The sequence below is a fragment of the Gopherus evgoodei genome, chromosome 1, assembly GCF_007399415.2.
Source record: "Gopherus evgoodei ecotype Sinaloan lineage chromosome 1, rGopEvg1_v1.p, whole genome shotgun sequence".
NCBI classification, from domain to species: domain Eukaryota; kingdom Metazoa; phylum Chordata; order Testudines; family Testudinidae; genus Gopherus; species Gopherus evgoodei.
This window is the reverse complement of record NC_044322.1, coordinates 243,455,557-243,473,377: the sequence shown is the minus strand read 5'-3', so window position 1 is coordinate 243,473,377 and position 17,821 is coordinate 243,455,557. Positions and strand designations below refer to the sequence as shown.

General features: G+C 42.5%; 1 protein-coding gene across 8 annotated transcripts in view; it reads left to right on the top strand.

The window, feature by feature from the left end:
* SOX5 (SRY-box transcription factor 5) overlaps positions 1 to 17,821 on the top strand; it is an 880,866-nt gene that overhangs the window by 532,920 nt on the left and 330,125 nt on the right. For 6 of the 8 annotated variants that reach the window (XM_030541505.1, XM_030541513.1, XM_030541480.1 and 3 more), the window contains one exon: positions 5,525 to 5,756. In XM_030541505.1, coding sequence (XP_030397365.1) covers positions 5,526 to 5,756 — 231 coding nt within the window. In that variant the 5' untranslated portion in view covers position 5,525. The remainder of the gene's footprint in view (positions 1 to 5,524; positions 5,757 to 17,821) is intronic. The other 2 variants (XM_030541529.1, XM_030541522.1) reach the window with 1 other exon arrangement.

Here is a 17,821-nt window from a genome sequence, read left to right as displayed (position 1 = left end):
TAGCTTTTAGCAAGCGAAGAAACTCAGGAGGTGAGCATTTTCATGCTGATTTGGAAACTAGTTATAAGACTACAGTCAGGCGCTGTCATGCCTGGTTATGGTGAGAAAACAACAATGCCTTTCTTGATAAGGGAAAAAGAAAAAGTCTTGCACAGTCAAAATTTTGACGTACAATTTAAATCATCTCTACATCCTGTGGACTTGGAGCTGTCAAAAAGGCAAAGCCTGTATTTGAATGGAAAAGCTTTTTATTTCTTTAAAAAGTGTACCAGCTATAATTATCCATAACTATGCAGGCCTGTTTTAATGCTGTTTTATAATTACAGGTCTTAATGCTAGATTATACAAAGTCATTTATAAATAGTCAGAACAGAAGGACTTTGGGAGTTTTTAACCTGTAGATTGCTGTAGGTTGTGGCAGCTGATGGGATTTTGGCTGTATATATATGGTGTTAGCTGTGTAATGATTGATGAATCCCTTAATTATTTCCCCAGCAAGTTAAGATTTACAGTCTCATATCTTTTTCTCCTGACACATCTGTATTTGTCACTTTTAAAAACATGGATAAGCCATTTCTTCAAAAGCCTTTGTGGATATCTGAAACATTTCTGGGGTATTTTGCTGAATGTAACAAGATTAGAGTTTCATAATTTTATGGCATAAGCAATTGAACTGGGATTGATGTTGGTTATATACCAGAGGGCACCATCTCCTTGAATACTGGCTGCCTCTGTGGATTTGTTTAGGGTATGCAATTACTTATCAAACGATCCAAAACCAAATGAAGAAATTGAAATATAGAGAGGGACTTTTAAATGGGCCTCTGTTTAAAGGTGTAGCCTGTTGAAAGACTGTATTTTCCATGAACTAAACTCAAATGTATCTAGAAGAAATTAACTTGTACTTTTTGGTGCACTGAAGTGGTTTGACTGAACTAGCACTCCCTGAAGTGGAGGAGAAAGTGTTGCATTTGGAGGCAACATAGCATTTATTCTCTTAGAAGAAAATCCTGGCCCTATTGAGGTCAATGGCAAAACTCCCTTTGACTTTAAGACTGAAATCCTGATGCTATTCATCTACAAAGAATAAGTGATAAATTGAGGGAGAGTGAATGGACAGGTGGAGCTGAAGGGAAGAAGAACCTACTGCTGTCAGATAGCTCACATGCATAGTATGGTATAGATCATATTTTGGCCTACCTTGAATTAGAAGAATAAAATTTTGCTGAACTAAAAATGTAACTATTGACAGCAAACTGCTAATTGGGTTTTCTGCATTCCAAACCAAGATACGTTTCCTAAAAGAACAAGGTCCTCTTAAGTGAATTAGTAATGGGTCTGGACTGGAACATCAGATCTAAATCCTCAGTTGCACTTCAGTTTTTGGACGAATTCAGATCAAACATGGATCCAACTCAAGCCTATCTCTACAACTAGCTGAAAACTGAATCCAAATGCACATGAGCATTGGGGTATGAGTGCAGTTCTGAACTTTGTGGACTCAGGTCTGCGTCAGAAAATTATTACCATATTGCTTTGTTTTGTGCTTATATTGGGTGAAATGAATTGTTGATAGGTAAAAATTCAATTCTGATTCAACTCTTAACTACCGGTGGTTATACTATTATTTTGACCAAATTTTGTCTTTGATACAATGCACAGGAATGTATTGATTTCAAAGAGAGGTGTGCATCAAAGCTCAGAATTTGGTCCATTGTTTAGCTGTCTTTACCAGCTATGCCTATTTCTTGCTCTCCGTATGAAAACACAATTTACACTGGTGTAACTGAGAACCAAAGCTCAGGGAAGTAACAGCTGGTGTAAGTTGATGTAAGTAACTCTCCATTGGCTGAGGGTTTGGCCCAAGATGGTTGCATTTTTGTGTTATATCAGTATATTCTTTGCCACACTGAATTAAAAAAAAAAAAAGAGGTAAGGAAAAGAATAGACCTGGTAAAAGAGTTAAGTTTTTGTGCAACAAAGGTTATCTATTTAACCATTTTTCTTTGTATATTATTTATAACTGGAGCTCAGGTTTACTTGTATAAAGGATATGGGAATCTCACTTAATACCTACAATTAGCCCAGTAGGAAAATGAAGATGTTCAAAATGTGAAGTGGGGCGGGGAGGGGAGAAAGAGAGAGAGAATTCAAAGATATAAAGTGTGGAGTCTTCAAGATTCATAATAGGGACCAGTAAAGCTGAGGAAATAATGAAAAGACTAGCAGTGAATGAACTCACCTTGTCATGTTGTTTTCTGCCCATGAACCTATCGGAACAATGTGATGCTTTCTGCTGCTACAGCCTCTAACGTTTTCTGCCCTTTAGGATGGGGTGTCAGGTTGGAATAGTTTTAATGTTTTGCCTTTACTTGTGTGAGTTTCCTAGCTGTATGTAGTGAAAAAGTAAATACTATTGTACAGGATTGGTGTTAAATACTAAAGATGGTGATAATATTATTACAAGGCCAAATTGTGATAATGTTATTACAGGGCTAAATGGTATCAGATTTACATTGGCTCAAGTAGAGGGCAGGACAGAGCCCTGCAGCCAGTAAGATACAATCCAACCCTGAACTCCCTGTTGCACATGATAGGTGTGTAGAGAGTGCACCTCAGAATGGTGCAGATAGTTTCCTATGTGTGTCCTACTCAGTCTCCAAGCCAGTGAAGACTGGAAGCAGGACTGTGGACCCACCTGCTTACCTGTCGCTCTTGCATTAGGATGGGTAGAGCATGAAGGGAGCAGTCCTTGCTCTCTGTCAAACTCTAGCAACTGTGACTGGACCTTATGGGGGCTAGGCAACGTAGGAGAAAGTTTCTTGTGCCCTCTCCCTTTCCTCTCCCTTTTGCTGTGTGGTTCAGAGTCTGGTCCATGGTGTTATGGACCAAAAATATAGTATTCTATATTAAAAATAAATAAGCATGTGTCACCTATCTCTTCTCCACTCCCTCCCCTTCTTTATATTTTCCTGTAAGAACTTAAATTGTTCCCTTTGGAAGCAATGGCCAGCAGGAGGTGGTGATGAATCCTGGCAAGCTAATTGAGCACTGTAGTGGGAACCATATATTCAGGAGTGGAGCTAGTAGAATAACTTTCAAATGCTGTCAGATTCCCCTCTCCCTACTACACAGTGGAACTGTGTGACATCGTTTGCACTTATTCTGTGTTAACGCCCATGAAAGTTCTTCACACAAGTTGGGTACAGAGTATATGGAAGAGACCCTCATTTCAGATCAGGGATCCAAACTGTGGCTAAAAGGGTCACAATATATATTGCTGTGGAGAATTTTGACAGTAGCTTACAGTACTTTTCCATGGCATTAGCTACATTAAAATCTAGGGCCTACACTTTCAAAAGTGACTAATGTTTCTGAGTGCCTCAATTTTCAGATGCCCAACTTGAGACACCATAAAGGGCCCTGATATTCAGACAGTAAGACTTCCTTGAAAACAAGTTCTTTTTAAGGCATCTAAAACTGAGTAACCAAAAACAGGCACTCAGAATCACTTTTGAACATAAACATAGGTTACTGTCTCCTCTACTGCAGAATATGAATAACTCACATGGATTCTGCAGCAGGGAATTAGGGTCCTGGGACTTCAGACGTGGCTGTAAGATCTTACAGCCATCTCAGCTAAGCATACAGTACTTTACTTTTAGCAAAAGTCTATCTGATGAACTCTGTCCATATGTATATGTTTCTGAGCAGGCATGCAGATTGTGTGAGTTTAGAAAACAGAATTCAGGTGATGTGTTATATATAACAAGACAAATAGAAAAATGGAACAAATGGAATAAGACAAAATACAGGCTATTCTCTACATATAGATAATAGAGAGTGTTCAGCTGGACTGGAGATATGCAACTAAGTGGAGGTTCTGTGGGTTTTTTGCGGGGTTCTGAGTTCTTAATTTAATCTAACATGGTTTAGGGGGCAGAACTCAAAATGAGATCATTAAAAGCAAAATAAGTCACAACAAAGGACTGTTTAAAGTCGCAGTTTGTTTTCAGACCCAGTTGACTGCCGCCAAGAACCATTTCGTGTTCAATATGCCAAATCATATGGACATGCTTCATATCACAGCAGCCCCACATGTGGTGCAAGAGGCTGCTAGACTTTTGAAACACAGGTTTTAACTGAGAAGTGTAAAAATAGGTGTAATTAGAATTCTAATTGCTACACTTTGGAGAAGCAGCAGTCGTCTACTATTCAGCTCCTCCATATAACTTTTATTTGCAATTTTCACTTTTCTATCTCATGAGTATCCATTTTTCATTAAGTAGTAGTATTGTTTTCAGTAATATAGCTGGTTTATTTGTCCACCCCACTGCCCCATGATTATATCCTGGCTGAATGGGTTCCTGCCTCTAAAATCAGTATTTTCTTGCTTTTGATTCCATTCCTTACAACAGATGCCTCTTGTTAGAACACAGGTCCATTATGCCACACACAAGCCTTGGTTTTCAAGAACAGTGGTAAATTAATTAGTGATGGCAAACCTCAGAAGGTTTGGGTAAGTCCCCAATGTTTGGAAACTTATCTGGAACTCTCTGTTCTGAAAACCAGGTTAGAAATTTCATGGGATTGGGCTATCTTGTGAGCTTTTTATTACTGCTTGGTTTGGATGGAAATACCATGATGAATATAGCTTTTTTTCTCATGGCATTTTGATTTTTCTGGTCTCTTCTGAAAACAGGAGATGCAGAAGGGTGTGAAAGTTAACAGAACTATTTTGTGAAATTTTTTTTAGGGGGTCCAAGTTTTGAGTGAAAGTTTGGGTGTGGTTTTCTATGTATGTTTTATGTTTGTTCTCTGTGTTTTGCTTTATGATATTTCTGATGCAACTTTAAATTGGAAGTATAGGATGTCTTGACAGATAATCTTCATTCAATCTTTAGAACCCAATTTTTGTAGTGTCAAGCAGTTTAGATAGTTTAAGCATCCAACTGTTTAGAGGCTTATAAATACCAGACTTGTGAACCTTATCAGTTTCTTCCAACAATACTATATTTTACCCTTCACTTTGTTAGATGGTTTTAGAAACACACAAATTTTAGCTTGAAAGCAAGATTTTTTTTTAATTTTACTTTACTTTCTTGGATATCATTAGAACAAAACAGATTATTGTCCCTTAAAAGCTAAGTTGATGCTAGTTTGCATTGGGAGATGACCCATTTTCTGTAGGTTCTTGCAAAATGTAAAACTAGATGGGTATTTTTAAAAAGGAATTGCATTTCATTATACAGTGTTCTTAGGTGAATTTTCATGTTTAAGAAGCCAGAGTACAAGAGAGTGCTGTATTAGTGTATTATTCTCACAATAAACAAGCGCTGTTCTGTTGCTACCTGCTTGGCCATTGTTCCTGATTGTGTATGCTTTGCAGTGGTATTTGGATGGTTTCCTGCTCTCTGCCAGCACAAAAAAGGCATTTCTGTTACAATGGTCCGTAACCACACAATGACGGCATTAAGGATTTATTTGGAGGTTTCATTATTTTCTACTCTTTTGTTCCTTCCAGGATGTCTTCCAAGCGACCAGCCTCTCCGTATGGGGAAGCAGATGGAGAGGTAGCCATGGTGACAAGCAGACAGAAAGTGGAAGAAGAGGAGAGTGACGGGCTCCCAGCCTTTCACCTTCCCTTACATGTGAGTTTTCCCAACAAGCCTCACTCTGAGGAATTTCAGCCAGTTTCTCTGCTGACGCAAGAGAGTTGTGGCCATAGGACTCCCACTTCTCAGCACAATACAATGGTAGGTTGGCTCATGGTCTATTGTGCTTACATTCATTCTTTGATTTGTGCGTTTACAATAGCTTGGCATCCAGATATGCCCTTTAGAGTCACACGTACAGCACATACTACAATAATGTGACAGCTTTGACCTAGCTGGACTGCCTTCCACCCCCACTGCCAATGCTAAATCATTCTGTTAAGGATCAGACTCTACTTTCGCTCACCTGAGTTTGTCCATTTATTTTATTGCAGAAGGCACTAAATTTTGCTCTTAATTACAAAAATCCAGAGTGTGTCTGTTCATTTACTAGTAGATAGTCTGGATTTAGAGCACCATTAGTGATAGCAATATTTTGCCTAGCATGTGGAATATAATGCATACATTGAGGTCTGTGCAACATCTAGGCACAAGAGGGTGAATGAAGGATAAAATAGAGCAACAGAGACTTGACTTTGGATTTTGTTCTTTTTAAAAGTTGAAGTTCGATCTGCTGATGTCTGTCTTGCACATGGTGGTTAATTATGTGAATTTGCTAATTTTCTTATTGTCAGCCTTTAACATCGGGAGACCTTGGTTCAAATCCTCATTTAGAAAGAAGCAAACATATTTGTACATATGGGTGTTTACACTTTGCCAAACCAAATCATGGACTTTGATCCAATTGACCAAAATTAGCAGTCCATTGGAGGCCCAGGACTGTCCTTATTTAAAAACAAACCAAAAAGCCCATTCCCATGTTCCACTCTGATATTGCAGTTTCATTAATTGTAAATTGACATGTTTGGACCATTAATTTAGAATATTATAATTTTTTTTGTAGAGGTAGAAAATCAGGGAGGTATTTAAATCCAGGGCTGAGGTATATTGGCAGAGATCTATGCTGGGAAGATGTTTGCACAGCACTTGCCTGTGAGAATGTGACTAACTTTGCTTTAGTCTCCAGCTTTCAGGAGGGCTAAATTCACTCTCAATTTTACTTAAAATAAAGATAACCTTTGGTCCAGTATATCTGAAGACTTTTTAAAAAAAAATGAATGATACAGTAAGTGTCAGTTTATTATCACAAAAGCCTGCAACAGCTCCATAGTGCTATTACAGCTGTGCAACAACCTCTACATTAAAAAGCCTTAGATACCCCCCTTTTTGAAAAAGTGAGTGTGTTTTCACTGAAGCTGCTTTCCTAGATGAAAAACTTGCTTATCTCTTTTTTTTTTTTCTTCCATTCAATTTTATATTGCTCTCTTATAACTTAAAATTGAAGAACAACCTTGTGGGGGAGATTGCTCAGGGGTGCTATTATGCTTTTTCAACTTGTTTGCGTCTGATCCTTCACCACACGTGCTGTGCAGATGTTATTCATTAATGTGCCATTAAAGTCAAAGGAACACTGAGCTGTACTGTCATATGGGCTATGCTGTATTTTGGCCTGGTGTGAGATCCCTTGTCTTTAAAATTTTCTTTGACATTATAGTTTGGATTTTCAATCTTGTACAGCACCTAAACCCAGGACAGATGCTTTCTCAACTATAAAGTCCTTTTCCTGCTGCCACTGAATTAAGAGGTACACCTTCCACTGACTTCAATAGTAGAGGACCAAGCCCTAAATGAGTAAATATAACTTGTCCTCTAAGGAGCCCTGCAAGTGTATTCTGCCTGGACATTGCTGAAACAGTCAATCGTAGTTTAATTGACTGACTTGTATTCTTATTCATTCATAGGATTTTTATTATTTTTTAAGGCTAGGATGGTCCAGAATGGTCATCTGTTTTGACTTCCTGCATGACATTGGCCTTAATTGAACACCAAAACAACGTACTGTATCATCTAATAATACTTGTATATTGCACATTTCAGACAGTTTTGTTGTATGGAATGTATTGATAGCATGTGCATTTGAAGCAGTTTCTTCTTGTGTGCGCACAGGGGTGAAGGGTTGTTTTTTTGCCCTGACATATGTGAAAGAAGTGCACTTCAGTCACTGTGCATGAACTAGATCAGTGTAAAATAAGCAATATACATGTAATATGATCCCTTTTCTCTCCCTCTGTCCCCCTCCCCCCCATCTTTAATATCCCACAGAGAAAAAGCATGAACATAGAGCTCTGACAACTTGTAAGTGGCTTTAACTTGTGTGATCAGCACTTACTGGATCCATTCCCATAGAGCCTATTCACCTTGACAGCATTACAAGGGTCATTTTTCCACTGCTTGAACTGTTCCTATCTGATTTGGTACTGTAAATCCAGGTGCACACACACACATGCAGTGCACTCCAACATGGTTTTATCAGGAGAGCACTAGCAGCCTCATGCGCCTTAACACGGACTGATTCCGCTACTAATCCTGGCATTCTCATTTTACAGCTGTATGATGGCCTTCACAGGATATACCTTTTACAGATCTCGCCAGTATGTTATAGGTAGGCTTGGAAGGATTAATTTTTTATCAGTAAATGTCGCTTTCAACACATACACATACACACACGAAAATATTTCCATCAGTGATTATCAGAATTTACAGCAAGGCAGGGTAAGAAAAGTGCTGCTTGGGAATTTATTAGAGTTTGATTTGAGGATGTTTGCTTGATATATTTTGACATGTGATGTTGACAATTTCTGTTTTAACAGTTTTTAAAGATTTAACATTTTGATTCTCAATGTCTACTGTCACTAAATAATTGTCTGAACCACCCCTCCATAATTTTGTGCAACTGTGGGAAATGTAAATCAATAAAAATAATATCTGTTTATTTTAAAGCATTTTTATCTGTGAAAATTAAATAAAAATCAAATTCTGCCAAGCCTAATAAGAAGGCACAATCAGACCAACACTGGGCAGGCATCTAGCCAGTCTTAAGCCCATGTCATAAGGCACTCTCACCTCATTGCATCCCTCATGAACAAATTGTATGCTGTCTGCATAGTCTCTCAGTGGGTGCCTCATGAGGGACATTCATGGATTGGCTCCGGAGAAAATAAGTATTTCGGTATCAAAAGTTCCCCAGGTCTTTTTATACTTGGTTGACAACCTGTTTGCAACTTTGGGGACAAAATCAGCAGAAGTAAACCCAGAACTAAGCCAGCCAGAGCAGGCAGGAAATTGTCCAGGATTGCACCATCAGCTATTGCTGTTCACTGCACTGTTCCTCTCCTTATGCTCCATTGCCCAACACCTGGTTATGGAAGAAGAATAGCAAAGAAACTCAGAGTCGGAGAACCACCTAGGGAGTAAGGAGCCTCTTGGCGTGCCTCATTCTTCTACTTATCACTCACTGTTGCATCTTCAGTAGGGGTTGAATTTTTCCTTTTGTTTGATAGGTCACTCTCACCTGGGCTTCTGACATAACCTTATTCCCAGATTCTGGACCTTAGCGTCCAAAATATGGGGGTTAGCATGAAAACCTCCAAGCTTAGTTACCAGCTTGGACCTGGTACTTGCTGCCACCACCCAAAAAATTAGAGTGTTTTGGGGCACTCTGGTCCCCCTGAAAAACCTTCCCTGGGGACCCCAAGACCCAAATCCCTTGAGTCTCACAACAAAGGGAAATAATCCTGTTTCCCTTCCCCCCTCCAGGTGCTCCTGGAGAGATACACAGACACAAGCTCTGTGAAACTACACAGAGTGATTCCCCCTCTCCGTTCCCCAGTCCTGGGAACAAAAAGGACTTTCCTATTCCCCAGAGGGAATGCAAAATCAGGCTAGCAATCCAACACACAGAACTCCCCTGATTTCTTCCTCCCACCAATTCCCTGGTGAGTACAGACTCAATTTCCCTGATTTCTTCCTCCCACCAATTCCCTGGTGAGTACAGACTCAATTTCCCTGAAGTAAAGAAAACTCCAACAGGTCTTAAAAGAAAGCTTTATATAAAAAGAAAGAAAAATACATACAAATGTGCTCTCTGTATTTAGATGATACAACACAGGGTCAATTGCTTAAAAGAATATTGAATAAACAGCCTTATTCAAAAAGAATACAAATCAAAGCACTCCAGCACTTATATTCATGCAAATACCAAAGAAAAGAAACCATAGAACTTACTATCTGATCTCTTTGTCCTTACACTTAGAAACAGAAGACTAGAAAATAGAACTACTTCTCCAAAGCTCAGAGGAAACAGGCAGACAGACAAAAGACTCAGACACACACTTCCCTCCACCCAAAGTTGAAAAAATCCGGTTTCCTGATTGGTTTTCTGGTCAGGTGTTTCAGGTGAAAGAGACATTAACCCTTAGCTATCTGTTTATGACACGCCCCCCAAATTGCAGACAGTGGGGAAGCTCACTGGCGGCAATTTCCTTCTAGAACTTGAAAATAAACAGATTAATACAACACATGCACCTTTACATATACTACTAAGTATATAACTAACAGACTTTTACATTTTAAGAACACTTTTTAACTACTGGATTCTGGGAAACTCTCACGGGAGAGTGCATCAGCAACTTTGTTAGAAGCTCCTGTGATGTGTTGAATTTCAAAATCAAAATCTTGGAGAGCTAAACTCCAACGAAGAAGTTTCTTGTTGTTCCCCTTGGCAGTATGAAGCCACTTTAGTGCAGCATGGTCAGTTTGTAGTTGGAACCGCCGTCCCCAAACATATGGGCGTAGCTTTTCCAGGGCGTACACAATGGCATAGCATTCCTTTTCACTGACTGACCAGTGACTTTCCCTCTCAGACAGTTTCTTGCTGAGAAACACGACAGGATGGAAGTTGTGATCTGTTGCTTCCTGCATGAGCACTGCTCCTATACCACGCTCAGATGCATCTGTGGTTACTAGGAATGGTTTGTCAAAATCCGGGGCCCTGAGTACAGGGTCAGACATGAGCGTTGCCTTAAGCTGGGTAAAGGCTTTTTGACACTCATTAGTCCACTTAACGGCATTTGGCTGGGTCTTTTTGGTTAGGTCGGTCAATGGGGCAGCGATTTGGCTGTAGTGTGGTACAAATCGCCTGTAGTATCCGGCCAAGCCTAAGAAGGATTGGACCTGTTTCTTTGACCTTGGGACAGGCCACTTTTGGATAGCATCCACCTTGGCCTGTAGGGGGTTTATGGTTCCTCGACCCACCTGGTGCCCCAGGTAAGTCACTCTGTTTTGGCCTATTTGACACTTTTTGGCCTTAACAGTTAGTCCTGCCTGCCTGATGCGCTCAAAGACCTTTTCCAGGTGGAGTAGGTGTTCGGGCCAGGAGTCTGAAAAAATGGCCACATCATCGAGGTAGGCAACTGCAAATTCTCCCAGTCCAGCTAGTAGACCGTCTACCAGCCTCTGGAAGGTGGCGGGTGCATTTCGAAGGCCGAAAGGAAGGACATTGAATTCATACACCCCCGTATGGGTGACGAATGCTGACCTCTCCTTGGCAGGTTCATCTAGCGGTACTTGCCAGTACCCCTTGGTTAAGTCTATGGTAGAGATGAACTGGGCACGTCCCAACTTTTCCAATAGCTCATCAGTACGTGGCATTGGATAGTTGTCCGGACGAGTTACAGCATTTAGCTTACGGTAGTCCACGCAAAAGCGTATTTCCCCATCTGGTTTGGGTACCAGAACCACTGGAGATGCCCATGCACTGGTAGATGAGCGGATTATACCCATCTGTAGCATGTTCTGGATCTCCCGTTCTATAGCAGCTTGGGCATGAGGAGACACCCGGTAGGGTGGGGTTCTGATTGGGTGAGCATTACCTGTATCAATGGAGTGGTATGCCCGTTCAGTCCGTCCTGGGGTGGCTGAGAACAATGGGGCGAAGCTAGTGCACAGCTCCTTGATTTGTTGCCGCTGCAGACGTTCCAGGGTGGTTGAGAGGTTCACCTCTTCCACGCCACCGTCTTTTTTTCCATCGTAGTAGACACCGTCAGGCCACTCAGCATCATCTCCCTGGACTGTAAACTGACAAACCTATAAGTCTCTGGAATAGAAAGGCTTGAGAGAATTAACATGGTACACTTTAGGCTTTAGTGAGGAATTGGGAAATGCTATGAGGTAGTTTACAGCTCCCAGGCGCTCTTGGACCGTGAATGGCCCTTCCCATGATGCTTCCATCTTATGGGCCTGTTGCGCCTTCAAGACCATAACCTGGTCTCCTACCTTGAAGGAACGTTCTCTGGCATGTCTGTCATACCAGGCCTTTTGCTCTTCTTGAGCATCCTTTAGGTTCTCTCTAGCAAGGGCTAAAGAGTGTCGGAGGGTGCTTTGTAGGTTGCTTACAAAGTCCAGAATGTTAGTTCCTGGAGAAGGTGTAAACCCCTCCCATTGCTGCTTCACCAACTGTAATGGCCCCTTAACCTCGTGACCATACACAAGTTCAAATGGTGAAAACCCTAAACTGGGATGTGGTACAGCCCTGTAGGCAAACAGCAACTGCTGCAACACTAGGTCCCAATTATTGGAGAATTCGTTGATGAATTTTCTTATCATGGCCCCCAAAGTTCCATTGAACCTTTCCACCAGGCCATTGGTTTGATGGTGGTACGGGGTGGCAACCAAGTGATTCACCCCATGAGTTTCCCACAGTTTTTCCATGGTCCCTGCCAGGAAATTAGACCCTGAATCTGTAAGGATGTCGGAGGGCCAACCTACCCTGGCAAAGATGTCTGTTAGGGCCAGGCACACAGTGTTAGCCCTGGTGTTGCCTAGAGCTACTGCTTCTGGCCATCGGGTAGCAAAGTCCACTAAAGTCAGTACGTACTGCTTTCCTCTGGGCGTCTTTTTTGGGAAAGGGCCCAGAATATCCACAGCTACTCGCTGAAATGGGACCTCAATTATGGGGAGTGGCTGGAGAGGGGCCTTGACCTGGTCTTGAGGCTTTCCCACTCTTTGGCATACCTCACAAGACCGGACATACTTGGCAACGTCCTTGCCCATCCCCTCCCAGTGGAAGGACTTCCCCAACCGGTCCTTGGTTCTGTTCACCCCAGCATGGCCACTGGGATGATCATGGGCTAAGCTTAAGAGCTTTCCCCGGTACTTAGTTGGAACCACCAACTGTTTTTGCGGCTGCCATTCTTCCCGGTGTCCACCAGAAAGAATTTCCTTGTATAAAAGTCCTTGGTCTATAACAAACCGGGATCGATTAGAAGAGCTGAGAGGCGGTGGGGTGCTCCGTGCCGCCGCCCAAGCTTTCTGAAGGCTGTCATCTGCTTCCTGCTCAGTCTGGAACTGTTCCCTTGAGGCTGGGGTCACCAGTTCTTCCTCAGACTGTGGACTCGGGCTTGGTCGCTCTGGAAGCGATGTAGGTGATGGGGTTGTTTCCGTTGCTGGTGAACCGCTCTCCGCTGGTGCACCTGAGGGTATTTCAGGCTCTGGCTGAGCCTTTTGGGTATGGCTGTCGTGTGCTTCTGCCAGTTCTGGCTCGCTGGCGCCCTCTGGCGTTGAGTTTGAAGATGTGGTTGCACTTGCTGGTGCTGGTTGCTGTTCCAGTTCCGGGCCTGGGACTGGAGATGCTGTGGCTGTTTCAGTGGTAGGCATGGAATCCGGGTCCACTACCTCTGTCTGGGTCTCGGGTAACACAGACGGGGCCTCTGTGGACGGCTCAGGAACAGGAATGGGTCTGGAAGCTTGCCTGGTTTGGCTACGGGTAACCATTCCCACTCTCTTGGCCCGCCTCACCTGGTTGGCCAAGTCTTCCCCCAGTAGCATGGGGATAGGATAATTGTCATAGACTGCAAAAGTCCACATTCCTGACCAGCCTTTGTACTGGACAGGCAGTTGAGCTGTAGGCAAGTCTACAGCTTGTGACATGAAGGGGTAAATTGTAACTTTGGCCTTTGGGTTGATGAATTTGGGGTCAACGAAGGATTGGTGGATAGCTGACACTTGTGCCCCCGTGTCTCTCCACGCAGTAACCTTCTTTCCGCCCACTCTCAAATTTTCCCTTCGCTCCAAGGGTATTTGAGAGGCATCTGGGCCTGGGGATCTTTGGGGTGATGGTGGTGTAATGAATTGCACTCGCATGGTGTTCTTGGGACAGTTGGCCTTGATATGTCCCAGTTCATTACACTTAAAGCATCTTCCATCTGATGGGTCACTGGGCCGAGGTGAGTTACTGGAGACTGGTGAGGTTGAAGAGTAGGGTATCTGTGGCTTTACTTGGGTGGTATGTAGGGTCTTTGGCTGTCCTCGGTTGTAGGGTTTATGGTCTGTGTGCCCCCTGGGGTAATCGTTCCCCTTGACAGTAGCTTTTTTGCTTTCTGCCAGTTCCATCCATTTGGCTCCAATCTCCCCCGCCTCAGCGATAGTTTTGGGATTTCTATCTTGTATGTACCGTGTGATGTCTTCAGGAACACCATCCAAGAACTGCTCCATTTGTATGAGGAGGTTCACTTCTTCCAAGGTTTGAATGTTGTTTCCTGTTAACCAGGCCTCATAGTTTTTTGCAATGTAGTAGGCGTGTTTGGGAAATGACACCTCTGGTTTCCACTTTTGGGTTCTGAAGCGCCGACGGGCATGATCTGGGGTTATCCCCATCCTGTATCTGGCCTTGGTTTGAAAAAGTTTACAGTCATTCATTTGCGGCTTGGGCATTTCAGCTGCCACCTCTGCTAAAGGTCCACTGAGTTGTGGCCTTAATTCCACCATGTACTGGTCTTCGGGGATGCTGTACCCAAGACAGGCTCTTTCAAAATTTTCCAAGAAGGCCTCGGTGTCATCACCTGCCTTGTAGGTGGGAAATTTCCTGTGCTGTGGAGCAATAATGGGCGATGGGTTGTTAGGATTGGCTGGAGTCTGTTGCTTAGCCTTTTCTAATTCCATGGCCTGTTGGTGGGCTTCCCTCTGGAGTTCTATCTGTCTTCTGTGGGCTGCCTCATCTTCTGCTTTTTTCCTTCGGTAGGCCACCTCTTCTTCTTCTAGTTTTCTTTTGTGTGCTGCCTCTTGGGCTGCCTGTTTGATGCTTTCTTCCTTTTCTTTCAGCTCCATCTCTTTTTGTTTTATTTCTAGTTGTCGCCTGTGTTCAGCTTCTTTGATTTGGTCTTCGGCCTCCATTTTTGCCTTAGAAGTCATGATTCCTGTTTTCTTGTGTTGGGGTGCCCTCCGGTGTTTATCTTCTGCACTGCAGGCTCTGTTCCCTCCTGGAGTCTGCCTAGCAACAGTGCTTTTTTCCTTTTCTCTCTCTAGCTAATGCTCAATGAAGGGAAACCAGAAAAACCACTTAATTTGCATGCATATAAGTGCTGGTACTTGCCTCCTAATGGGAGGGCTACTGCATGACAAAAGACCCTCAACAGTCTTCTCGCTTAACATGCAAACCACAAACTGCTAGAGAGAGCAGAAAAAAAAATTCTCTCTGGTTCCCTTTTAAAACCAAACTGTTTCTCTCTGCTAAAAAGCCCTTAGCAGAGAAAAGAAAAATATAATATTCCTACTGGCTTCTGGATTCTGTCTAGATCCCACCGCTGCTACACCATGACATAACCTTATTCCCAGATTCTGGACCTTAGCGTCCAAAATATGGGGGTTAGCATGAAAACCTCCAAGCTTAGTTACCAGCTTGGACCTGGTACTTGCTGCCACCACCCAAAAAATTAGAGTGTTTTGGGGCACTCTGGTCCCCCTGAAAAACCTTCCCTGGGGACCCCAAGACCCAAATCCCTTGAGTCTCACAACAAAGGGAAATAATCCTGTTTCCCTTCCCCCCTCCAGGTGCTCCTGGAGAGATACACAGACACAAGCTCTGTGAAACTACACAGAGTGATTCCCCCTCTCCGTTCCCCAGTCCTGGGAACAAAAAGGACTTTCCTATTCCCCAGAGGGAATGCAAAATCAGGCTAGCAATCCAACACACAGAACTCCCCTGATTTCTTCCTCCCACCAATTCCCTGGTGAGTACAGACTCAATTTCCCTGAAGTAAAGAAAACTCCAACAGGTCTTAAAAGAAAGCTTTATATAAAAAGAAAGAAAAATACATACAAATGTGCTCTCTGTATTTAGATGATACAACACAGGGTCAATTGCTTAAAAGAATATTGAATAAACAGCCTTATTCAAAAAGAATACAAATCAAAGCACTCCAGCACTTATATTCATGCAAATACCAAAGAAAAGAAACCATAGAACTTACTATCTGATCTCTTTGTCCTTACACTTAGAAACAGAAGACTAGAAAATAGAACTACTTCTCCAAAGCTCAGAGGAAACAGGCAGACAGACAAAAGACTCAGACACACACTTCCCTCCACCCAAAGTTGAAAAAATCCGGTTTCCTGATTGGTTTTCTGGTCAGGTGTTTCAGGTGAAAGAGACATTAACCCTTAGCTATCTGTTTATGACAGCTTCCCTTAATAATTCCCACCAGCTAGGACAGGAGGGATGAGGGGAGGTACAGAGACTTGGTGGGAAGAGAGGAAGGGCAGGCACCCACTTCCAGGCTGGGAAGGAAGGACCTATCTTCTTCCAGGCCCATTCCAGCTCCTTTGGGTCCCACTTTTGCCTCTGTCTGCAACCCCCAGCATGTGAAAGTTTATGTGCAGGCAGAACCTGCAGAATATTTCTAATGTAAGGGTGCTAGGCTCCGCTGATTCCACTGCCCCTGAGCTGGGCTATCCTAAGACCTGTGAGATGGCGATTCATTCCAGCAGAAAGGCCATTGGAGAATCTACCTGACTTCATACTTTCCTTGGATTTGCCCTTCTGAGTAAGAGCAAGCCCTGTTATTCTAGCCCATGTCCTGGAAAGTCTTGTCTCTGAACTTCAGTGCAGAGACATAGGTCCAAAGGTCAGGAAGGCAGAACCCCAGAGAAGGAGGGAATTTTCTAGATTCAGCCAAATCATCAGAGGAGTTGGAGCGCTTCATCTCCATGTCCTCTTTGGAATTGAACAATACATCTGAGAGGCAGGGACATAAACCAAAGAAAACGTTGCCTCCTTCTCAGAAAAAGCCTATTTCAAATTTACTCCTGGTTGAGGAAGGAACTAGCCATATACGTCACCATCTGCCAGACATTTTTGTCCAGATTAGGACGATCCCAGAGAAAATGACAAAAATCCTGGTGACTTGAAAAAGAAAATCCAAACATGTTTTTTCCCAATTAAAGTAACTGTAGCCAAGAACTGTGAGGGGTGGATGCTCCGGGAAAAAAGCAAGAAAGAAATAATTCTAAATATGAAAAGTCTGATCCATGCTCTTGAAAAAGGATAAACTGTCAAAATCTGAGCCAAAGGCTCAAGAAAAGTAAGTACAAGACCAACTCTTTGCCTTAAAATATATAGAGGCTCTCCTTAGAAAGTTAATAGCAGGCCCAGAACTAGCCCTAGTTGAAATGCACTGCAGGATTAAACTATGCATTTCTATCTCTTTCGAAGACTCCCCCCATTCAAAGATGCAGTACCCTAATATAACTGATAGCATTTGGCCCTTCTCTGACCAACGTTCTGAGATTTAATTACGATTGATCTGCCTCATGTTGGCATATGCATACATACCAAGTGCCCTTGTGTCATCTTCAAAATGTAGTAATGGGAACCAGCGGCAGAATTCAGAGTATAGTAATTGATAAACTCTACTGTGGACATTTTGATGCTCATTCTCTAGAAGGGGAGAGGCTATTTCTTGTTGAATATTGTTCAAAGATTAGATGAAATGTAAAATCAGTGTTCTGACCTGTTGTTGAAAGATCCTTTGGCAAGAGCAGGGGTGTTTGTGCCATTGTCCTTGTCGTATTCCACTCTGGGTAACTATGTTTGCCAATCTACGTTGCCTCTGCAGTATCAATTGGATCCAGTACTCACCTTAAGTTTTTTATTTAAATTGGCTTGAAATGTTGCTGTACATTGTTAAATACTTTCAGTGTTTGACCCTAGAAGTGACTGCGTTCAGTGAATTAAGTGATTCCTGCATAAGTGGAAAGTATTTTGAGAAGCTTGGATGATATTAAGAATCAGAATAATAAAAAAGCTTAGCCTGCAGATTTTGTGCTATTCCTCCATTTGCTCAAAAATGAGAGACTCACCAGTACACTGAGTTTTGCCTTTATGCATACATCTTGACCTACACTTTGCCAATAGATCAGTGGTTATACACACTTTTTTTTTAATGTTCTTGGGCCAAAATAATGTGCGACCAGAGCACTTGGGCTGCTACTCA